Source organism: Xyrauchen texanus, chromosome 10 (genome assembly GCF_025860055.1).
Source record: "Xyrauchen texanus isolate HMW12.3.18 chromosome 10, RBS_HiC_50CHRs, whole genome shotgun sequence".
In the NCBI taxonomy this organism is placed as follows: domain Eukaryota; kingdom Metazoa; phylum Chordata; class Actinopteri; order Cypriniformes; family Catostomidae; genus Xyrauchen; species Xyrauchen texanus.
The window spans coordinates 2,615,263-2,639,928 of NC_068285.1; the positions used below are offsets into that span (position 1 = coordinate 2,615,263).

The 24,666-nt window shown below is 43.6% G+C and overlaps 1 protein-coding gene across 8 annotated transcripts in view; it reads right to left on the reverse strand.

Annotated features, from left to right (window-relative positions):
- The window catches only part of LOC127650627 (NACHT, LRR and PYD domains-containing protein 3-like), a 710,662-nt gene that overhangs the window by 501,786 nt on the left and 184,210 nt on the right, over positions 1-24,666 (reverse strand). The window contains exons 1-4 of one of the 8 annotated variants that reach the window (XM_052136159.1): positions 20,933-21,088; positions 20,433-20,513; positions 4,870-4,977; positions 3,730-3,898 (exon numbers count right to left, since the gene is read on the reverse strand). The exons of 4 other annotated variants lie outside the window; for them this stretch is intronic. In XM_052136159.1, coding sequence (XP_051992119.1) covers positions 3,730-3,898; positions 4,870-4,977; positions 20,433-20,485 — 330 coding nt within the window. In that variant the 5' untranslated portion in view covers positions 20,486-20,513; positions 20,933-21,088. Of the gene's footprint in view, positions 1-1,416; positions 3,149-3,729; positions 3,899-4,869; positions 4,978-20,432; positions 20,514-20,932; positions 21,089-24,666 lie in introns of those variants that run through there. 3 more of the 8 variants (XM_052136158.1, XM_052136167.1, XM_052136170.1) reach the window with 3 other exon arrangements.

The window sequence follows — 24,666 nt, forward strand, 5'->3', positions numbered from 1 at the left end:
GCCCTGTGGGTCTGCAATTCAGCAGAGGAATTCGCCGACCCAATCCACTGCGGGTATCTCAAATCTACCCTGCACTGGGAAAGGTGCTCCACAGATCAGGCCTCATACTCGGACTCCTCCTGTGTGTATTTTCCACGGTACGGTCCCCTTACGAGCGGACCCGCGTCTCCCCTGGGCAGTCCCAGCTGCCCCCCGGTCGCCGTGTTGTAGCAACTCCCCCCTCCTTGAGGATGGATCTACCACCGCGCCATTCATGTAACCGAAGAGGATCATGTGATGTATTTCGCCACATTACCTCCCCTCCCTGGGCAGATGTGGTCTCTGCAGGGTCTTTTCCCCCTGAAAGAATAGGAAAATGGGTAAGACCCCTTCTGACGATGCGGTAAGGGCCCCAGCCGTAGCTTTAAGTGAAACAGAGAGAAAAGAGGCCCGGCTAGGCTCGGCCCATCCCAGGTTGGCAAGCGTCGCCTTGTTCCCCTGCTTGGGTAACTAGAAGGATTCCAATATCTTTGATGGGGCATTGGGGAAGGGTACGTGCAGCCTGTTACATTTGGTCATCTTGGCACGTGAAATACCTTCCCGCTCCTGTGTCAGCAGTACATGTACACGGTTCACGGCATGGCATGATTTGAAGTGGACCCCTAGTGTCGCTTCTTCAACAAGAAGTGAGCGACAGATGGGGAACATCTAGGTTGCGTATGTAACCTCCGTTCCCTGATGGAGGGAACGAGACGTTGTGTCCTTCCAGCCACGTCGCTGAGCCGAGCCACTGAGGTGGCCGGAACACTCCCGGCTCCTCAGAAAAATCTTGAATGAACTCATAGTATTTCCTTGCCTTTATACTCGTATGTCCGGGGGCGGGGTATGCAAATACTGTCTGGCAACTTCTCATTGGCCTTTTTTTCATGCATCAGAGGCATATTCGGCGCTCAAGAGAGACCCCTAGTGTCGCTTCTTCGACATGATGTCTCATTCCCTCCATCAAGATGTCTCGTTCCCTCCATCAAGGAATGGAGGTTAAATACGTAACCTAGACGTTTTGCACATTACGTTCATTCAAGAAATGTTTTAGTAAAAATATATGCAGGTAAATTATGATTTATTTATTAGGCTGATGTGTATTATTATATGTGGAAGCATAAATAAAATTATTAACTATCGTTTAATATTTATTTAGTGTAAAACTGTAGAAAACATGCTTTTGTTATATTAAACTAGATTATTTACTTTGCATTAAACATTTTGATTCCATTTGGCTTCAATGTCTGTTTAAAATGAAGGTAAAAAAATTAAACATTAAACCAAACAAACATCAAAATAGTATAAGGGGTTGTTTTTAGTCTAACAAAATACATTAAAATCTAACCTCTGCTATTTAATTACAATAAAGTGAGATTAAAACACTAAATTACTCACTCAGCTTTTCTGGATGCTTTGATCACCGGCAGCAGCCTCAGAAGACATTCATGTGATGGATCATATTTCCTCAGATTAAACTGATCCAGCTCCTCTTCTGAGTTCAGCAACACAAACACCAGAGCTGACCACTGAGCAGGAGAGAGACGGACTCCAGAGAGACGATTGATATCTCTTCTGTTCACGTATGTTTGTACTTCCTGCACTAGAGAATGATCATTGAGTTCATTCAGACAGTGGAACAGATTGATGGATTTCTCTGGAGAGGGATTCTCCCTGATCTTCATCTTAATGTACTCAACTATTTCCTGTTTGCTCTCAGAGCTGCTTCGTGTCTGTGTCAGTAGGTCTCGTAAAATTGTCTGATTGGACTTCAGTGAGAGACCCAGAAGGAATTGAATGAAAAGGTCCAGGTGTCCGTTCTCACTCTGTAAGGCCTTGTCCACTTCACTCTTCAGGAAATCACTCATTCTTGACTTACTTTTCAGAAACTTGAATAAAGCAGCGAGAAACTCCTGAACGCTCAGATGCACAAAGCTGAACACCTTCCCCAGGTGCAGTCCAAACTCCTCTCTGAAGATTTGGGTACAAACTCCCGAGTACACTGATGCTTCTCTGACATCAATGCCACACTCTCTCAGGTCCTCCTCATAGAAGATCAGGTTCCCTTTTTCCAGCTGTTGAAAAGCCAGTTTTCCCAGAGACAGAATCCTCTCTCTAGCCTGCTGAAGATCCACCTCACATTTCCCATCATACTTCTGGCTCTTCAGTTTGCTCTGAAAGATCAGGAAGTGTGTGAACATTTGAGTGAGAGTCTTGGGGATCTCTGCACTCTCTGCTTCACTCAACAGTCTCTGGAGAACAGTGGCTGAAATCCAACAGAAGACTGGTATGTGACACATGATGTACAGGCTTCTTGATGATTTCATGTGTGTGATGATTCTGTTGGCAAGATGATCATCTTTTATTCTCTTCCTCAAATACTCGTCCTTCTGAAGGTCATTGAAGCCTCGTACATCTGTGAGCTGGTCAACACACTCAGGAGGAATCTGATTGGCTGCTGCTGGTCGAGAGGTGATCCAGAGCAGAGCAGAAGGAAGCAGATTCCCCTTGATGAGGTTGGTCAGCAGCACATCCACTGAGGCCGATTCTGTCACATCACACAAAATATCATTGTTCTGGAAATCTAGAGGAAGTCGACACTCATCAAGACCATCAAAAATGAAAATGACTTTGTAGTCATCAAGGAATGTTGATCTCAGTTCTTTTGTATCTGTGAAAAACTGATGAAGAAGATCCATCAAACTGATATTTTTGTGCTTCATCAGATTGAGCTCTCTGAAAGGAAGTGGAAATATGAAGTGGACATCCTGATTTGCTTTTCCTTCAGTCCAGTCCACAATGAACTTCTGCACAGAGACAGTTTTTCCAATTCCAGCAACTCCTTTAGTCAGCACAGTTCTGATGGCTTTGTGTTGTCCAGGTAAGGCTTTAAAGATGTCATTGCATTTGATTGGTGTTTCCTGTGTCTCTGCTCTCCTGGATGCTGTCTCAATATGTCTCACCTCATGTTCATTATTGATCTCTGCACTCCCTCCCTCTGTGATGTACAGCTCTGTGTAGATCTCATTCACAAGTGTTGAGCTGCTTTGATTTGACATTCCTTCAGTAATTCTCTGGAATTTCTCTTTTAGTTTTGTTTTGAGTTTTTGTTGATGCACAGAAATCAGTTCTGATGTAAAGAGGAAAAGAAATGGGAATTATAATTGATGTTGATGTTTAATGGTCATTAGACATTAAGTTTATTTTCTTTCACTAATATTGAGTGAATCCAGACACTGTGTGTTTCCTCTGAAGGTGACTTGATGTAATAGTGACGTGAGTGCAAGCTCTTACTGGTGTGAAGTTTGTTAGCGAGGTCTGTCTGCTTCATCTTCTTCAGGACGTGCAGTGTGATCTTCAGAAACCCCTCTCTGATGCTGCTCTGACCTTCATCATCCTCCTCCTCACTCTCATAGCATGCTGGGGAATCTGAGATCAGTAGTCTCTTGATACTCTTCAGTTCTTTCTTCATCAGAGAGATGATTTTGTGCTCAAGTTCCTGAAATCAGTGAACATTCAAATAACAAACTTCATTCAGTAACAGACAAGAACTGAAGGATCAGTGGACAAGAATCACCACTCATTTTATTTGTGCTTTAGTTGTCTTGAATTAATGAGTGTGAGAGTGTTATTAAGATGAGTGTGAAGCTTAGGGTTAGGGTCTTAAAGTGGTGTGTGTGGGTGGTCTCTCTCTCTCTCTCACACACACACCTCAAAAATGGAGTCCAATGGCACTTTCCCAGCAGTTGACTCTGATTCATCCTGTTTGTTTCTGTAGTTGATCAAAGACTCTCCTGAACTGAAGTTAACTGGTTGTTCCACTGACCGGTCACTCTTCATGGACACACAGCTGGGTTCAGGAGATTTTCCATGAATGACACTAAAACAGCAATTAAACAGAGTTTATTTCATGTGTTTTTTTTAGTAATCTGAAAAACAAAATTTCAACATCCAGTGCAATAAAACACATTTAATGATGTGTCTTATATATTATATTTCACATGAGAACTTGCAATGTCACTAACATCAACATAAGTTCTCACATAAACACTCGAGCCGCTGTGAACAAACATCTCTCGCAGCACTCATGAATGCACAACAGACGTCAAGATTTACACTGAAAAATTACACATTTATACTTTTATTTCAAGTTTTAAAGTGAGTCACTCTCCACTGCCATTGTATTAACAAGACCACTCACCATATTCATTAAAACATCTGCTTTTGTGTCTTCTGCATGAGGGTGAGTGAATTATGACACAATTTTCATTTTTAAGTGAACTGAGAAATCCTGAAGCTGCAGTGAGGACGTGTGTTTTATTTGATCATTCAGAACACAATGAGCTTCAAAACACGACATAACGGGACATTACAAGCAGGGGCGGGATTACGATTTCTGATGCCCGAGCAACCGACCAACCCGGGGCCCCATTTAGAAAATAGTTGCTTAAATTACGTAAAATTGATTTTAAAGCATAATTTTAAATTCATCCTATTAGCTGTTGTATCCAAGTACATTCAAAATGTTTAATGAAATAAAAATCTAGTTAATTATAATATAATACTATAAAGACTGTATGTCCTGTGATAAACCTGAGGTACAATCTCTTGTCATGTCTGATCATCTCTGTCATGTTCACATGATATTACTGTACAGTATAAAGATGAGCTCTTGTGAAGAGATGCCAATTAAACTGTTACAGTAAAGCAATCAGCTGTAGAAGGACTCATTATTTTTTATTATAATTGCATATTTTTTTTAGATTCATATTTTTACACTGGAATCTTTCTAATTGTCTCTCAGACTGTGGTGTACACGTTCATACTGTCAGTCAACATGAGAGTCCTCACCTCACATCAGCACAAGGGGCTCCTGAACTGAATTTAAGTGGAGGATCCATTGACTGGTCACTCTTCATGGACACACAGCTGGATTCAGGAGATTCTCCATGAATGACACTAAAACACAACAGCAATTAAACACTGTTTTTTTCCCACAATTGTTAATAATAATGACACAAATATATTAATGTATTCATTTTAAAATACATATTGTTATGTTACACACAGGAACTGTTTGGTCATGTTTATGTCCTATTCACATTTCAATTTCACATTTGCTTATTTGATGAAGATATATTTGAGCACATGACATTAAACAGCAGATCTGATCTGAATGTCACTAAAGCTGCAAAGACTTTCAGCTACGACTGAAGACTTTCAAATTTACATTCCAATAAATGCACAGAATTGATGTACACTATACAATGAAATGTGCTGCTTTCTGAAAAACTGTTCCCTTTACAAAAAGCTTCACTTTGATGCTGCGCTGTTAAGCGCTGCTAAGCGCTACGGGGAACAACTCTAACTGTGAACCGAGCTGAAATATTGTGTGAAACACGTCAATGAACATTGACCGGAATTTATAGCCTCGGCTGATGTAATCATTAGATGCACCTGCGGCCAGGCTATAAATGGATACGTCACCAGGTGTCATCAGAAACTCTTTTTTCAGAGCGATTCCGTTTCTGTGTGTTTCACAAACCCTGTCAAAACTTTCTTTCCTCTGTTAGGAGATAGAATCAGTTAGGCAGTGTGCAGTGAACGTTGTTCTCTTTTCTCTTCTGTTTAGAAAATATTATATATATATATATATATATATATATATATATATATATATATATATATATATATATATATATATATTTCTAAAAAAGAAAGAAAGAAAAAATATATTTATATTTTCTTCCCGTGTTCACATACCCTCGACGTCATTATATTCGACTATCGTGGGTGCTGAGGCACGGGGGTATTCAGTGATGCCGCCGGTCGAAGAGACGCTTGCGGGCTCTCTCTCGCCGGGCTTGGCATCATCACTTAAGAAGCCCTCTCTCCCCTCAAAGCCTTGTAGGACAACCTCCACTTTAGTGGGAAGGGCTTATCAAGCAGCAGGTCAGGCTGGTGCTGCTCTGCACACTATGCTGTTTTACAGGCGTACCAGGCTGACCTCCTGGACGACCTGAGTGTGGGTTCTGCGCTTGACGAGCAAGCCTCAGACCCGCCTCAGTCCTGACTGAAGGGAGGCTCAAAGGCGAAGCGTGGCGAGTCGTGCTCCTCCTCCCAGGGATTCGGGACAGTCTCGCCGCCCTCGCCAGCCCCCGAAGCAAGACCTCAGGGCTATCATTTCTAGTAAGAGAAAACCCTGACGGTCTTGCGCCTAGATTAGGGGGTAGCTCCCCTCGGGACGGGGCGCGTGCTTTACTTCACCCCTCCCGGTACCCCCTCGAAGCCCCTCCATTCCCGCCACCTCTTGGTGTTTCGGGTTGCAGAGGCTTCCGTCAAAATTGGGTGTTTTCAGCTGTTCCTGCATTTTATTCAGGACGCGAAACACTCGACAACTCCTCAACAGGAAGTGTTAAAATATAATACCCATCTCAGAGATCCTGGCAGCGTGGAAACTTCTGCCGGATATATTATTTTCTGTGGGTCTTATAAGGGCGTCAGGATTTAATTCTCTCGCCGCTTTTCCGTGTTTCAACGGCGTGTTCTCACTACCGTAAACCGGATTTCTTTTTATGTAAAAACAAAAAACTCAATCTCCTGGTTAAAGGGGCCATGGTATGTGTTCCCCTTCAAGAGAGAGTTAGGTTATTACACTAAATACTTCCCGTTTCCCATGGAGGGTGAGGGGTGGCGTCTGGCTTAGATCTTAAAGCTTGAACTACCCGTGGGTGTTCAAGTCCAAGATGATGCCTGTCAAGACGGTCATTTCTCAAGCCCTACAACTCATTTGGCTGGTCACCATCGATCTTATGACGCACTTCTATACTTCATTTAGAAGTTCTGCCACAACATGGAAAGTTCCTGAGGTTCGCTTCCGGGGGCGAAGTCTTCCAGGGTCAGGTTCTTTCACTCAGCCTAGCCTTTTTTACCCGCACATTCACAATGCATGAATTAGCGCTGTCTCCTTGCGACTCTGGGGCATCTTCATTCTGAATTATGTAGACAACTGGCTGATCCTAGCGCAGTTCCAGGAACTGGCAGTTCAGCACAGGGACATCGTCTTAGCTCATCTGTTTCTCTGGGGTTGAGGCTCAATGCCAAGAAAAGCGTCCTCTCTCCCACTCAGAACACTGTCTATCGGGGCATCGTATGGAGTTCAATCACAATGCGGGCACAACTGTCTTCCGCTAGGATTGAGTCCATTCAGGTCACCCTGAGCAAAGTCAGGTTAGGTCAAGGTTGCACTGTTATCAGTATCAACGATTTCCAGGTCTCAGGGCGAACGCGTCCACGGTGATCCCTCTGGACCTTCTGCTCATGAGACCGTTTTTGTTGTGGCCAAAAGCCAGGGGATTTCTTCCAAGGGCCAAAACCCCTGGGCTAAATAGGGTTACGCGCTTCAGGCTTCGTTCCCTTTCTATGTGGTTCAGACCCCGGTTTTCTGCCTTGGGTCCCACTCTAGGTGCGTCTTGTTGTCGCAGGCTGCTAACGACAGATGCCTCCCTGACGGGCGGGGTAGCGGCCTTAAGTGGTCGTCAAGCTTAAGGGGATAGGAGGGTCGTCAGCTTGGTTGTCACAGTCACTGTCTCGGGTTGATGGCTGTATTTCTGCCCTGAAATACCTCCTCCTGATGCTGCCATGTCTTGGTGCGGGTGGACAATACAGCGGTAGCCTCTTACATAAATCATCAAGGAGACCCACGTTCCTGTCAGCTGTATTTCTGACACGTCGGATTCTCCTTAGGGCCCAGGGTAAGCGCCTGTCACTCAGGTCAGTTATATCCCTGGATGCCCGTATACGGGAACAGATTTACGGTCCAGACAGAAAATACCAACGGGGGAGTTAAGAACTCCACCCTAAGGTAGTAGTTGCCCAGAGTTCGCCAGCAAGGGATTTTGCCTCTTACTGATAGCACCGCACTGGCCGAACAGGGCTTGGTTCTCGGAGATAATCTCTTCCCTCGACGGCTCGCCTTGGGCGATTCTGAAGAGGAAGGATCTTCTATCTCAGGCACAGGGCAATATTTCATCCCTGCCCCGAATTGTGGAATCTTTCATGTTTGGTGCCTAAGGGTACCAACTGAGGGACACAGGGCTCTCTCCTGAGGTTATCGAGACCTTTTTAAATGCTGGGCTTTTTCCACTTGGAACAAGTTTGGGTGAGATCTTAGGGCAGAAGAGGACCTCTTCAGCCTCTATGAATAGCTAATGTCTCCTCTACTTCTCCCTGAAATCACCCAGCCCCCTTGGGTCTGGACGTTAAGACACATACATGACCCAGAATGCGTCTGTATGCATTTCTTTCCCGGTTTCTCTGCTCCGGGAGTCTTGGCGATGTTCACCAGCAAGGGTCTTGCCTCCTATTAATGGCTAAGCTGGCCGAACAGGAAATGTTTCTCGGAGCTAATTCCTCTCCTCGACGGCTCGCCTTGGGCGATTCGAACAGGGAGGACCTTCTCATCCTTGGCCCGAATTGTGAAACCTTTCATGTCTGGCCCCTAAGGGTACCAAATGAGGTTCACAGGGTTTTCTCTTGAGATTATCGAGACCATTTCAAGTGCTAGGGCTCCCTCCACTTGGAACTGATCTGGGTAGATTTTACAGGGCAGAAGAGGACCTCTTAGCCTCTGTTGATAGCTCAATGTCTCCTCTACTTCTCCCGAGTCACCCAGTCCTCCCCCTCCCCTCGGGAGGGGCTGAGCATAGTAGCATAAATCGCCTGCATGCGTTTCCTTCTACTAAAGTTCTTATTACAGAACCAGCTAACTGCCAGTTTGCTTCAGTTCTGGATTTTCTGTAGAAAGAACTGTCAGCGGGCACTTGCCTCGCCACTGCCAGGTTCTATGTGGCCACTGCGGTTTGCCACGGCTTGGTGGCAAACCTGAAAGAGGCATCCTCATTATTGCCCAGGCCTACGAGGCGCGCGGTCAAGCTTCGCCAATAGGTTTCAGGGCGTACTTGTAGGGCTCACAATTTTGGAGCGGGTGTGTTCATTAGCAATAATTAACACTTATCACAGACAACCATCAATCATTACAATAAAAGAGCACTGATTAGAATCAATGTTACACGGGCACCAATTTATGTAGGCTCAAAGGTTGGTTAGATCAGTTTTACTATCAAATATAAATTAATAATTAATTTATATTAATTAAGAATTAAATTAAATAATAGAATTTAGTTCGTCAAATTCTATCCTCGGGGCACCACTCTTTGATAAGAGAAAAATGATAGTAAATGACTGATCAAGTCTCATAAAATTCTACCATGCAGATGGAGTATTCTGATCGAGAATCAAAATAATCAAAAAGGGTAGTCGTTAGTCAAATCGTGGCATATGAACCCAACAGTAATCTGGTTACAGTTGGCTTCGAACAACAACAATTTATCAATACTGAAGTAATGTTGGAGTTCTTGACGTGGCTGGCTTCAACACAATATTCAAACAAACAAGGAATACTTATTATAATATAATAAGATTTATTATAATCAAACAATAATGAACATTGTCAATACTAAATGAATATAATACAAAAACATAAAATGGAAATCCTAAACTAAATGGTGGAGCTATATGCTAGTGTATGTGTGTCTCGAGTCGGTAACCAAGACACAAAATGGCGGACTAAACTCCTCGTGAGGAACTAGTCAAAATGGAGGGCTAGGCCGGAAAGGGCGGAGCCAACGATTATGGGAAGGTGTAGGGAAAACAAGATGGCTGGATCAGATCCAGCACAATGGAGCTAATACCACGTCGCGGTGATAATGAGCAGACACACAGAGGAACTGAACAAAACAGGCGGGAGAATTTGGGAAAACACCGGCCTGATTCATACATAAACCACGGTGCTGCTCGCTCCGTGAATTTCCGTGTGTGAGAGAGCGAGGAGAGAGAGAGCGAACAAACAGGGGTTCATGCAATTTAACAGAGGAGACACGCTGGTAACAGCGCGATTGACTCGTTGATTCGGATCACTCACTAAATAAACATTTCCCCAAAAATGATGATCTCATAACTCCAAACAGCAATCAACGATCGTAGTTAAATGTACAGTGTAAACAAAACATTAAACGTTCAACAATCGTGGTTAACATACAAATGAAAACAAAAACATCAAAACATTCAGCAATCAAATATATATGATTTAGATTTATAAGAAAAGTCACAGTTTCTACACTAAATCTGCCCAGATATCAAGCCTTACTTGTGAAATCCTGTGTGATTTCAGCAGGGTTGTCTGCTGGATTCCTGTTGCATTGAGTTGTCAGGAGAAAGCAATCTGGTTCGGTCCTTTGTCTTGCGCTCGTCAGCGGAAAGACGGCGTCTCTGCGTTGTTTCTCGGGTCCGGTGATCGCGAGAAGCGAGAGGTAGTCAACGTTGTGGGAAAACGATTGAGAAGGGAAGCTGGTCAGCCTTTTCCGTTTTACTATCGTTCACTGTTGTTTAACAGTGAAGATGATGTGAACGGTTGTACACTACACAACTGGAACAAAGCGAAGTTAATCTTACTCTACCGTGGCCAAATGGTGAGGTTTAGAAAAACGTGATCTTTCTTTGTCCAGAAGGAGGGATTCCTTGGTGTAGATGTCTCTTTAGAGCGCAGCGGAGCTGCAGAGAGAGAGAGTTATGTCCCTTTAGAGCACAGCGAATCTGCTGGCAGAGAGAGCGATATCAAATGTGCGCGCTGGTTTTGTTAAGATGATGACGTCATCGGTCGCTTTTGACCAATGACGTCTGAGATGGAGTCCATGGGCGGGACTTCCGTCCGGTTGCGATGCATTCTGGGAAATGGAGTTCAAAGTCTCACCTTTGATCATAGAACAAAGGCTTTATGCTGTCTCTGCTGCCATTTTCAGTGGGGCAAGGCCCTACATCCCCCCTTTTTGGTCTTAAGGTTGGGGTTCCTACCACAGTCCTTGAGAGCAAACCAACAGTTGAACAGTTCCCAAGTCCATGAAAGCAACCCGGAAGTTGTTCAGTCCATGTGTCCTGAGTTCGCAAGAGCTTAGTTCCTAGAAGTATAACAGTTTGTAAAGACTTTTTTGACATCTGGGCAGTCATAGTAGACAACATCTGGGCAGATGAATTCTAACTAGGCTAATATAACTTAGCCTAGTTAGAATATAACTTTGATATAACTTTATCACAACATAGCATTTTTGCATCGGTAACACATCAAACATTGCAACAACCCTTTGTTATCCCTGAATTTTCAATGATTATGAAAAGGAAACTGGAAGAGATTGTTACTGTTAGTACGGCTGTTCTTGGGACAAGTTAGGAACAGTTAGTTTCATTAGTTCATTAAGTTTGCTGACGATACGACGGTAGTAGGTCTGATCACTGACAATGATGAAAGAGCCTACAGAGAGGAGGTGAACACTCTGACATGCTGGTGTCAGGAGCACAACCTCTCCCTCAACGTCAGTAAAACCAAGGAGCTTGTGGTGGATTTCAGGAAGAAAGACAGAGAACACAGCCCCATCACCATCAATGGAGCACCGGTAGAGAGAGTCAGCGTCAGAGCTGACGTCAGAGTCAGTGTCAGAGTCAGTGTCCACATCACTGAAGAACTCACATGGTCCGTCCACACTGAGGCCGTTGTGAAGAAGGCTCACCAGCGCCTCTTCTTCCTGAGACGGCTGAGGAAGTTTGGAATGAACCACCACATCCTCACACGGTTCTACACCAGCACTGTAGAGAGCATCCTGACTGGCTGCATCACTGCCTGGTACGGCAATAGCACCGCCCACAACCGCAAAGCCCTGCAAAGGGTGGTGCGAACTGCCAGGAACATCATCGGAGGTGAGCTTCCCTCCCTCCAGGACATATACACTAGGCGGTGTGTGAAAAAAGCTCGGAGGATCATCAGAGACTCCAGCCACCCGAGTCATGGGCTGCTCTCACTGCTACCATCAGGCAGGCGGTATCGCAGCATCAGGACCCGCACCAGCCGACTACATGACAGCTTCTTTCCCCAAGCAGTCAGACTGTTGAACACTTGATCTATCACGATCAATAATTAGTACTGCACATTATTCATCTTATATCTCACACTGGACTGTCAACATATTCTCCACAATATACTACTTCATATATATATATTTCATATACTCCTTATTGTATTGTATATTGTGTGTATTGTTTACTGTACATTGTATATAATTATTGTGTTGTGTAAGTATGTGTACATTGTAAATTGTTTTGTGTAAGTATGTTGCTTATTGTAATTGGTATATGTCTCATCACTGTCATGACTGCTATGTTGCTCGGAACTGCACACAAGAATTTCACCTACTGTTGCACTTGTGTACATGGTAGTGTGACAATAAAGTGATTTGATTTGATTTGGTAGAGGGGTAGACAGGTGTTTGCAACGCTGTGGAACGAGTGTCATTGCATCCAGTCTAGTGTGTAGTGTTTGGATGTGTGCAATACCGTCCATGATGTTCCAACCGCTAAAGGAGGAGCCCGAGGGCCTTTAAACCAATGTAGTGTTCTTGGTACGATGACGATTTGCTTATGACTAGGAAATATAGTGGTCAAGCCAGTCGGTTTGAGACTGAACTTTACTACCAATTTCATCCCTTCAGCATGGAGTTGCTGTTGAAGGGTGTCATGGTGAGGTTGTGACCTCTAAATGCGTCCATGATCTCAATTTCTGCATCATGTTTGTTGACGTTGAGATGGAGGACAATATCGTCAATGTGCACGGTGGTTCCTTGGGGAACCATTTAGAACACAGTTTGGTAGCCTTAGTTTAGTGGCTGTATCATGGTGGTCATATGACAGTGGGACTTCGGTGGCTGGTGTGTTGACCAGCCATCGACTACCAGCTCCTTCTACCCTAGTTTCTGTTCCTTCGTAATGGGTAAGAAAAGGACAAATCCTAATTTGTCACTGCCAAGGCTGTATGCCAGATGTATGAGAAGATTGCACAAATGGTGGTAGTGGCAGATCTAAGGACTTGTTCGGCCATGTTAAGGAGAACCAAGTAGGATGGGATCCTTACACCACTCAGGCTGTTAACTTAAGTGCTGATTTCCCTCACAAGGTCATGCATTAGATTGCTTACCACATACACACATTATGTCTGATCTCATTACTTCTGACAAGGCATCCAGAGCATGCAAATTGTTATTCAGAATAGCAGAACGCATGTTTACAGTGAGTATGTTACCCGGCAGGGTTTTTCCCAAACCCTGTAATTGTCCTTGTTGGAACAGGAGTTTCATTACCTGTGGTAATGTGGTATTAGTGTTAGTGCATGCTAATGTTGTGAATAAAGCATGATACGCTTAACTATGGTGGACACTATTGTGGTGGGTCCACCCCCCTTTGGAGTGCAGACTGTTCAAAGGGATCAGTCTGGTTTGACTGGACCCACTTGTACAGTGGTGTCTGCGTACATCGGTCACGTACTGATGTGCAGTGTATGCGGTTGCAAAACTGACATCTTCCGGACGGTCCAGTATAAATGACCATTATGCAACCTGTTGGAGGGTGTGGTAAGTAGCTTTGTAGCTCCTGTGACCTCCAAAGGAAGCATTGTGGGCATGTAGCAGCATCACCCCCCCTAAGGCTGGACGGAACGACCCGCCAGGGTGGACCTGGGCCATGGGGAACATGGATCAAAAGGACTCTCTCAAGTTTCAGGTGTTGTTGTACCTGACCGAGAGCTTTTAGCTCTTTTGAGTCCTGTAAAGAGGGTGGTAGGAACTTTTGTGTCTGCGGTTCCATCAACTGCTGTCGGATTTTCTTGATCACCGGGTTCCGTTTCTGCATGACTCTCAAGTCTGCATCGCCCGGTTGTTGACCCAGCTTCACAGTCTGTAGGCAGCTTTGGGGATTTTTCCCGTTCTCTTCGTCATACCTCTGTGCCAGGGCGGCGCTGAGGCCGGGGGAGGAGAAGCTTGCCTTGATGTGAATCTCCAAATCCTTGTCTGGGTAGACGAGGAAAGGGGCTGAACAGATCTTGGCCTTCGGTTCTCTGAAAGCCTGCTCTTGCGGGTCTTCCCTTTCAAATACCATGTCCTTCTGGAGGAACTTGGAAAGGGGCCTGTTTTGTGTGTGGCTGACAAGGCTCACATCACAGGGCTCTGTGTGCAATGGCTTACCAAGGGAGAGCATTGCCCTGGCGACTTTTGCTAAAGTCTCCTTGCACCTTAGGCTGATTTCAGACCCAGTGTCCAGTAACGCACGGAAGTCTATACATCTCCTTACCAACATTGAGGTGTATATGCCTCTGGCATTAACCTTGTTGACAAGGTCTCCCAAAAATGTCATGCGCGAAGCATGGGTTTTGGACATGACTGCCACTGGGAGTGTTGGAGTCTTCCCAGTATTCTTCCCCCAGCCTACGAAGTAGACTCTGGCAGTCGAGGGGGGAAGGGTCTGGACTAGTCATATCGGTGGATTGTCACTATTGGCCCCCTTGTGGTCATTGTCTGACCCTTTGGGGGGACGGCGAGAAGCATCGAGGTGCTTCATCACGTCCGCTAGTTGTTTCTGGAGAAGGCTAACCTTCTGCTCCAGATCATCCACTTTGGGAGGCCCCGAACGATTCCCTGTGTTTCCATTCCAATGTCTGGTGTTCTTCTCAAACCCGACATTCCTTTTCTTTGGAAAGGTATATCGTTCTTGGGGCTCTTGCTGAACCTGGGATTGACCCTTGTGGTCATTCCCTTGGTTCCTTCAACCCCCTGTGGGCGTTGGGCATGCGTTTAGGGACTGCTGCTTTGCGGCGTACTCTGGGTTGAGGCAATTCGTTGCCCTCAAGCTCCAAGTCTGCCCTCTCAGAGAACTGGATGTCCAGGACTCTGACATCGTTGTCTTGTTTGTCAGTTGGACGCACGACTGTTTCCCATGTCATCTGGGCCATCTTCCTAACCTCCTGCATGGTTTGTTTACCCTGCTTACACATTAGTGTAACGTGGGTTCGCACGGAGGGGTGGAGATTATGGAGGAAGAGAGATCTGAAACCTCGTTCTTCTTCCAGGCCTGGCTCATTACTTCCTTGGAAGTATGCGTTCCTTAAACGCCTGTAATACTCAATGGGAGGCTCCAAACGCTTCTGCTGGATGCGGATGGCGCTGAGGGTGGCTGATGTTTCATCAGTGTATGGAGAGTATTCCTCGCTCAGAACCCTACAAAGCCTCGAGTAACTGTTACGAATGTGCGGCGGTTGAGTCTCTATGAAAGCGTGGACACTTCTGGAAGTGGTTTTCCAGATGAGCTTCAATTTCTCACGCGCTGAAGCATGAGGCAAGTCGGCAAGACAATGTTCGATTTCCCTGAGGTAATCTTTGACATTCGAATCTTGGCTTGCTGGGTCGAAGCATTCTATGTCCTTTGCAAAGGAGTCAAGCTGGCGCATGCGCAGACCTGTGTCTTTGTCCCGCTGGTGTCCATCTGACTCGTCAGAGGATGAGTACCAGTGCCTGCCCCCATTGCCATGGCGTTGGGTGAGACCACTTCCTCCTCCTGGTGAGGGAGGCGCCCTGCTGGGGCGGGGTCTGACAGGTGTTTGAGAAGAGGACTGCCGGAACGGGGTCTTGCCCCCGTACCGTGGTGGACTCGTGTCCCGAACAGGGATGCGCTCTAGCTCCGGGAGTTGGGATCACGGTTTTCGAATACTACCTGACCCAGGGGTGGGGTATTTCGCCGTAGTACCGGTCTCGGAGTCCTCTGCCCCACTCTTGTCAGAGGTGGAGTAGCGGAGCACTTCTTGAGCCTTAGCACGTGCGTCTCGGCTTTCCTGCCGGACTCTGTCGTCCGCGGCTTCTCGGCTATCTGTTTTAGCCGACTGGAGTCTTCCTACACACTCCTCCAGCATCGTGTTCGTTGTCTGGAGGTCTCTGTGTAGGGCACGATTGCGTGAATCGAGCCGACTCCCATGGGTGGTAAGTGTCCTTACCTCACCCTTGAGTGTTGCTATCTGCAACTGGGCCTTGTGGTGGTAGAGCAGGAACAGTCTGCCAACTGCTTCCTGGATGGTGGATACCTTCCCTTGAGAATCGTGTCCACCATCAACCACGGCGGCCATTTCAGCATCACACTGGGATTGTGTGTAGCTGTTAAGCTCCTTGCTTGACTCTCTAGGTACAAGGACGAGGTCAGCGACCCAGTTGGACAGTGAGGTTTCCTCACTTGAACCGGGAGCTTCAGCTCCGGACGCTGATAGGGACTGGGAATTCATCTCACTGGTTAGGCAGGTGAGAGGATGACGTCCAGTAGATCCCTATAGGAACTCTTTGAGAGTTCCAAAATGTGATGCTTGAGTTGAGTTTCGAAGGTGACGATTGACGACACCGGTTGCTCTGTGGAAAACACGGATGCTATCCCTAGAAGAGAATGCACAGGGAGGGACCACTTACCTGTCACTCAAGAGCAACTTTGTATTATTAGCCGTTTCTTGAACTGCTAATTAGATGTTAACAAATCACTGTGTCAGTACATCAGATTACTTTGTTAGTATCTAGTGACTGAATTTTTCACACAAATCTAATTAAGATGAGTAATGAATTAGTATCAAACTAATAACCATTAACACAACACTTGCAATAATTCACAACCACAAATGGCCTTGTGCCTTAGCAGTTTTGGACTTCCTGAGAAAAGTGAAACCACGAGGGAACCTCTGGTTACTCTTTCAAAAAAATTGTTTTTAGTTATCTGCAAAAATATTGGAGAAAGCCAACAAATATCACGGCCTCACACGGGGCACCAATTATGTAGGGCTCACAATTTTGGAGCGGGTGTGTTCATTAGCAATAATTAACACATCACAGACAACCATCAATCATTACAATAAAAGAGCATTGATTAGAATCAATGTTACACGGGCACCAATTTATGTAGGCTCAAAGGTTGGTTAGATCAGTTTTACTATCAAATATAAATTAATAATTAATTTATATTAATTATTAATTAAGATTTAAATTAAATAATAGAATTTAGTTCGTCAAATTCTATCCTCGGGGCACCACTCTTTGATAAGAGAAAAATGATAGTAAATGACTGATCAAGTCTCATAAAATTCTACCATGCAGATGGAGTATTCTGATCGAGAATCAAAATAATCAAAAAGGGTAGTCGTTAGTCAAATCGTGGCATATGAACCCAACAGTAATCTGGTTACAGTTGGCTTCGAACAACAACAATTTAACAATACTGAAGTAATGTTGGAGTTCTTGACGTGGCAGAGGCTGGCTTCAACACAATATTCAAACAAACAAGGAATACTTATTATAATATAATAAGATTTATTATAATCAAACAATAATGAACATTGTCAATACTAAATGAATATAATACAAAAACATAAAATGGAAATCCTAAACTAAATGGTGGAGCTATATGCTAGTGTATGTGTGTCTCGAGTCGGTAACCAAGACACAAAATGGCGGACTAAACTCCTCGTGAGGAACTAGTCAAAATGGAGGGCTAGGCCGGAAAGGGCGGAGCCAACGATTATGGGAAGGTGTAGGGAAAACAAGATGGCTGGATCAGATCCAGCACAATGGAGCTAATACCACGTGCGGGTGATAATGAGCAGACACACAGAGGAACTGAACAAAACAGGAGGTAGAATTTGGGAAAACACCGGCCTGATTCATACATAAACCGCGGTGCTGCTCGCTCCGTGAATTTCCGTGTGTGAGAGAGCGAGGGAGAGAGAGAGAACGAACAAACAGGGGTTCATGCAATTTAACAGAGGAGACACGCTGGTAACAGCGCGATTGACTCGTTGAATCGGATCACTCACTAAATAAACATTTCCCCAAAAATGATGATCTCATAACTCCAAACAGCAATCAACGATCGTAGTTAAATGTACAGTGTAAACAAAACATTAACATTCAACAATCGTGGTTAACATACGAATGAAAACAAAAACATCAAAACATTCAGCAATCAAATATATATGATTTATAAGAAAAGTCACAGTTTCTACACTAAATCTGCCCAGATATCAAGCCTTACTTGTGAAATCCTGTGTGATTTCAGCAGGGTTGTCTGCTGGATTCCTGTTGCATTGAGTTGTCAGGAGAAAGCAATCTGGTTCGGTCCTTTGTCTTGCGCTCGTCAGCGGAAAGACGCGTCTCTGCGTTGTTTCTCGGGTCCGGTGATCGCGAGAAGCGCGAGAGGTAGTCAACGTTGTGGGAAAACGATTGAGAAGGGAAGCTGGTCGCCTTTTCCGTTTTCTAATACGTTCACTGTTGTTTAACAGTGAAGATGATGTGAACCGGTTGTACACTACACGACTGGAACAAAGCGAAGTTAATCTTACTCTACCGTGGCCAAATGGTGAGGTTTAGAAAAACGTGATCTTTCTTTGTCCAGAAGGAGGGATTCCTTGATGTAGATGTCTCTTTAGAGCGCAGCGGAGCTGCAGAGAGAGAGTTATGTCCCTTTAGAGCACAGCGAATCTGCCGGCAGAGAGAGCGATATCAAATGTGCGCGCTGGTTTTGTTAAGAAGATGACGTCATCGGTCATCGGCCGCTTTTGACCAATGACGTCTGAGATGGAGTCCATGGGCGGGACTTCCGTCCAGTTGCGATGCATTCTGGGAAATGGAGTTCAAAGTCTCACCTTTGATCATAGAACAAAGGCTTTATGCTGTCTCTGCTGCCATTTTCAGTGGGGCAAGGCCCTACACACTCTACCAGAGGGCTCTCCTTGGCTAGAGGTCTCCCTCTGCAGCAAGTTTGTGATGCGGCAGGTTGTCCTTTCCGCACACATTCATTGGACATTTTTAGTTTGGATGTTCTGCACTCCGGGCTCTTATGCCCTTGAGTCGACATCTCAAGCTCATGTCTGGACAAGTTTGTGATGCGGCAGGCTGGTCCTCTCCGCTCACATTCATCAGTTTTTATGACAAGTTTGTGTTGCGATAGGGTTCTCTTCGCACACATTCATTGAACTTTATGGGCTAGATGCTTTGCTACTCCGGACTCTTATGTCCTTGAGTCGACATCTCAGCTCATGCCTAAACAAGTTTGTGATGCGGCAGGTTGTCCTCTCCGCACACATTCATTGGACTTTTTTAGTTTGGATGTTCTGCACTCCGGGCTCCTATGCCCTTGAGTCGACATCTCAGCTCATACCTGAACAAGTTTGTGATGTGATAGGGTTCTCTTCGCACACATTCATCAAACTTTATGGGTTAGATGCTTTGCTACTCCAGGCTCTTATGCCCTTGAGTCGACATCTCAGCTCATGCCTGAACAAGTTTGTGATGCGGCAGGCTGGTCCTCTCCGCTCACATTCATCAGTTTTTATGACAAGTTTGTGTTGCGATCGAGTTCTCTTCGCACACATTCATCGAACTTTGTGGGTTAGATGCTTTGCTACTCCGGGCTCTTATCCCCTTGAGTCGACATCTCAGCTCATGCCTGAACAAGTTTGTGATGCGGCAGGCTGGTCCTCTCCGCACACATTCATCAAAATTGAATGGTTTAGATGTTTATGCTACTCCAGGCTCTTATGCCCTTGAGTCGACATCTCAAGCTCATGTCTGAGACCTCTCGCGTTTTTGTGAGTACACTGCACAACCGTAGGGGTCCGGACAGCCCCAAGTGCGGCGGCGTGGGTATTGCGTTCCCCATGGCGCTTAGCAGCGCAGCATCAGAGTGAAGCTTTTTGTAAAGGGAACGTCTCGGGTTACATGTGTAACCCTTGTTCCCTGAAAAAAGCGGAACGAGATGCTGCGCTGCTTTGCCGCACTGGGACGTCCCAGGTCTGCTCTTCAAAAAGAAGTATCTGACGACACCTGGTGATGTATCCATTTATAGCCTGGCCGCAGGTGCATCTAATGATTACATCAGCCGAGGCTATAAATTCCGGTCAATGTTCATTGACGTGTTTCACACAATATTTCAGCTCGGTTCACAGTTAGAGTTGTTCCCCGTAGCGCTTAGCAGCGCTTAGCAGCACAGCATCTCGTTCCGCTTTTTTCAGGGAACAAGGGTTACACGTGTAACCCGAGACGTTTTCACAAATATGAATTAATTAATCAAATTAACTTTTAGAGCAGAAACATACACACAAATGACCTTTGACCCCAATCCAAAATAATGTGCATTTGAGTTTGATGGTTTGTTCTGCATTCATCTGAGGAAAATTCTGTATTTGTGTCTAAAAATGTTCAGAGAAACACATTTGAGTTTCACCTTCTACATACGACTGACTGTACAGGATTTTCCAGTTCTGTCTGTGACTGAATCAAACCGATCTCACTCTAATCTTACTGTTGATCTCACTTTACCCTAAAGCTGTTTTCACATGTTTATACTTGAGATAATCCAGTCTGTTCTCATTTCTCCTCAGTGTTTTTATACTGTAGTGTTGTGCAGCATATCAGAAATATCTATCAGTGTATTTTATTAAAGCACTGAAATCCTCTGACCTCTTGACCTTCCCTGTGTCTGTCTGTCCACTGAGATCCTTTGTGGAGTCCATGACATCATCTGAACAGTCCACTGAACACCTGTCAACAAACGGGACATCATCTATATTTGTGACGTGTTTATTTGTTCAATACTGACACATATTTGTTTTTATTTGTCCTCTAGAATATTCCATTAGAAATGAATCAATGAGGTTCAATTGCAGACTGTCAGCTTTTATGACATGTTAAACACCAGCATAAAGAGAAAACATCAGAAGACTCAACAGAAGAAAACAAAGCAACGTTTCAAGTCAATAGAAGAAATAACATTTCAGTGCCAAAGAAACTGAACACATACTGACAATTCAGATAAAAGAGCAAAAGTCTCAGTATCTGTTTGTTCTGCTGTGATTAATACTTAGATATCTGTTAGATGTCTTACTGTAGCTGATAGTTTGAAAGGTTTATTATTGTTGTCTTGTGAGTTTTGGTTTGTTTAGCAGCAGTTCAGTACTCACCTGTCAAGAACTGTTGATGTTCCTCTTTACTGACTAGAATATCACCTACAAAATACTTCACAATGAACTTATTGATTGTTTCAGACGATTCAGTGGAACAAAAACTGTCAAACTTTTTCTCTGTTTCTCTCGTCGTGTAATTTCCTGATCTTGTCACAAAATTGATCCTGTTTTACTAGATTCATTTGCACCTGAGGAGGAGGAGTCTGAAAGAGACAAACAACATTTAAAGGTGCAGCAGGTGTTTCATGCTCTTAAAGGGATGGTTGAGCCAAAATTACAAATCTGTCATCATTTTCTCAGCCTCATGTTGTTCTAAACCCGTATGTCTTTCTTCAGTGGAACACAAATGATCTTATTCAACATTCACTTTCATTAATGGGGAAAAAGATTCAGTGACTGAGGCCAAACATCTCATTTACTGTTCCACATGTTAATGGGTTTGGCACAACATGAGGGTGAGTAAACCATTCACTTTCACTGAACTACCCCTTTAAAGCTTATAAAGTGCAGTGTGAGTTCATGTAAATATAATTTGTCTTTTGTCTTTAACTGCTGTATAATATATGATGTGGAAATTTCACTGAACATGTTAATTTTAGGACAGCAGATTAGGAATGGGGAAATGAAGCCTCATAAAGTGTTTCTCTGATTGTTCTGGGAAAATATTCAAATCTTCCAGAGTGTCAAAACAGTGTCATCTGGTGATTAATACAAAATAAAGCAGAAAAAAACCGGATGATGAACATTTCATATTTCAATGTTACATGCACAAATAAAAGCCTAACACGTGTGTGTGTGTGTGTGTGTGTGTGTGTGTGTGTGTGTGTGTGTGTGTGTGTGTGTGTGTGTGCCAATCAGAGTTTCCGCTAGAAAAAAATGGTAACGGACATTTTGATGATATGCCGGTCAAATATATCGCCTCTTAATTAGTCAAGTTGAGGAAAACTGGAGGCAGTCTATGTAACTTAAAAAATGACATAATCAGTCCGTATAGAATGCAACATATTATTTTTAGCTTAACTTTCAAATAGACGAGAAAAAAAAAACATGAACGCCCGATTGGCGTCAATCAACGCCAATTGTTTTTTACTGTGGTTTCACACACATTCACTTTTTGAAACATTGAGGCACGGATGTACCTAATACAAATAAATAAAACATCTCCAGTTAACTAGCAGATCATTCATTTAGTCCGTTATTAAATAAGAGATCTAGCGCTAAAATCTGTTGTTTTTGAAATCAAGCTGAGCGCTCGTGTCCGCTGCTATCAGTTGCATGGACGACGCGCTGCGCGAGTTGCGCAATCTTCACTAGGACGCGCGTTTCAATCTATCGCCGTTGCGGAGACTCTCTATTAATTCCGGTGAAATCACAAAATAAAATGCACACAAACGTGTCCCTGCTTGATATAGACTGTAACCATGCACTGATGAACATAGGCTATTCAGTTTTGATGATAGAGAAAAAAACTGCACGAATGCGCGGATTAGAAGCACTGATCTATCTATAATGAGATGTTCCTGATTCACCATCATCTGGCCTCTGAAAAAAGCTTTTAAAGCTAGTCTGCCTTGGCCTGGCCATATTTGAAACGTCTCACTCAATCGTTCGTTGTTTAGGTCTATATTGCAGCCGTTTTAGGCGTGCGCTTTATTTGAAATGCAGCATGCGATGTTGTTTCATAACTTTCAAACGATAGAGCCTGTTCCTTTATAACATAGCAAGAGATCGGTGTATTTTTGCTTTATACATTTTAGGCTTATTCTCAAATTCAGATTGTGTTAGGGGGACGGGATTATTAGGCAATTTTAATCGGACAATTTGACCGGAGAGATTTAATTTTGTCGGACATTTAATTTTTTTACCGGCCAACGGAAACCCTGGTGCCAATATGAACCAATAATATTCAATATGATGTAATACTGTAGAATAATGAATAGAAATATGACTAAAAGAGTATTTTGAGCTGTAATTTTTGGTATTCTCTATCAGTGTTGGGTTTAATGAATTACTAAGTAATTAATCACTGTAATTAAAATTAGTTTTTAATTGAAAAAAGTAATGTAATGTATTACTCTTAATTTTTCAGTAATTTATTACAGTTACTTCTGATGTAATTGTGTTAAATACTTTATAGACTATAGAACAATTCTATATAAAACTATAGTGAATTAAAAATAGAAATTTAACGTCTAATGTTAAAATGTCTGTTTTCTAATTTAATGCCTCGAGCTTTGATTTGTCTACGATTTTGGGCTTTTATCCATGATCTCCACAAAACTGTCGGCGAGTGAAAATCGGGCTTAAAATTGTGTAGTGTAAACTCGGCATAAGTCTGTCCCTCACAGCCTCGTGTCATTCCCATAAAAATCAAGGATGGTGCTCGAGTAAATAAAAGCTGTTCATTTAACAATCTTTCTCAGTAGATGTCCTGCTGTAGCGGAGCTGTTCTTTTGTTTCATTGAGACCCAGAGTTGTGTTGACATCAGGGTTTGTGCTGCTCGCGAGTGTCAAGTGAGAAAGATCAAGCAGCAGCTCTGCCAAAATACAAGCAGTTTCAGCAGGGACGGGTTACCGACCGGGCCAATGGGGCCAGTGTCCAGGGGCCCTTGACTTCCTGGGGGTGCCCTGGGATTTAAAGCTGCGTGATCTAGTTTGATCCCCCCATGGTGATGGTGATGAACAACGAACGCTGGGTCAATATGAGCCAATACCGAGAATATAACCCAGCAAAATAAAATACTAAACCCAGAGAATGGGTAGAAAAATAACCCAACATTTAGATTCTCATTACTGAAAAAATCAAATAAATTGTAATACCTGTAATACTATTGGTGCTTCCATTCCCAATGTCATTTTAAATGATGTAATAACGTCTGTTTTACCCATTTACTCGTGTAAGTGCCAGTATTTCATTTTCCATTAAGATTTCTCCAACAATCACAAGTGTGTTGGGATCATGTCATAGAACAATTTCTTCAGAGACATCTTTATATTTGTTTACTGTTAATACTTTAGGATATTTCCCAACCCTTCCCATCATGGGGAGCAAAACATGTTTTTCCAAAATCCTTTCCAAGTTTTCTTTAAATATGTTGTTCAGTATTAACACCAGCAGATATTGTAAAGAAGGTTTTTTGGTAAGTGTTTGTGAGTTGAAGAGATCAGATGAAGATACTAATTGTGCATTTCAATCAAAATGATCATCAGTCGTGCGTTCATAAGGTCAGGAATCCACTCTTTTGTGCAAGACTTAAAATACCAGTTACAAATAACTAAAGTGTTACATTTACTTACTGTATGTACTTTGTATCTGCTATTGACACAACAGTTTCTGTACTGGCAGCTTAATTTACCCTTGGGACCTTCAGTACACTTGGGGATATCACTCTTGTACCCTAAATAGTCCCCCATGTGGCAAGCGCTGAAGAACTGGCTTAAAAACACTATTATTCCTCAAGCTAATATTGGTGGAGGATTTAACATTGATGTTTACATTATAACACAATTATTAAAGGTTTCTTGCACTACAGATCTCCTGTGATGCCTGTGGAAGGTGGTTCCACCATATGTGTGTAAGAAGGCCAAAGATAAAGACATTTCTGTGTGCAGCAATCTCAGTGAGACATCATGAAGGAACTAACAGACCAAAAATGATCAAGTTGAATGTTTTTACATACTTGTAATTATGAGATTGATATTGTTTGTTTGTCCATATATAGCCTATATTA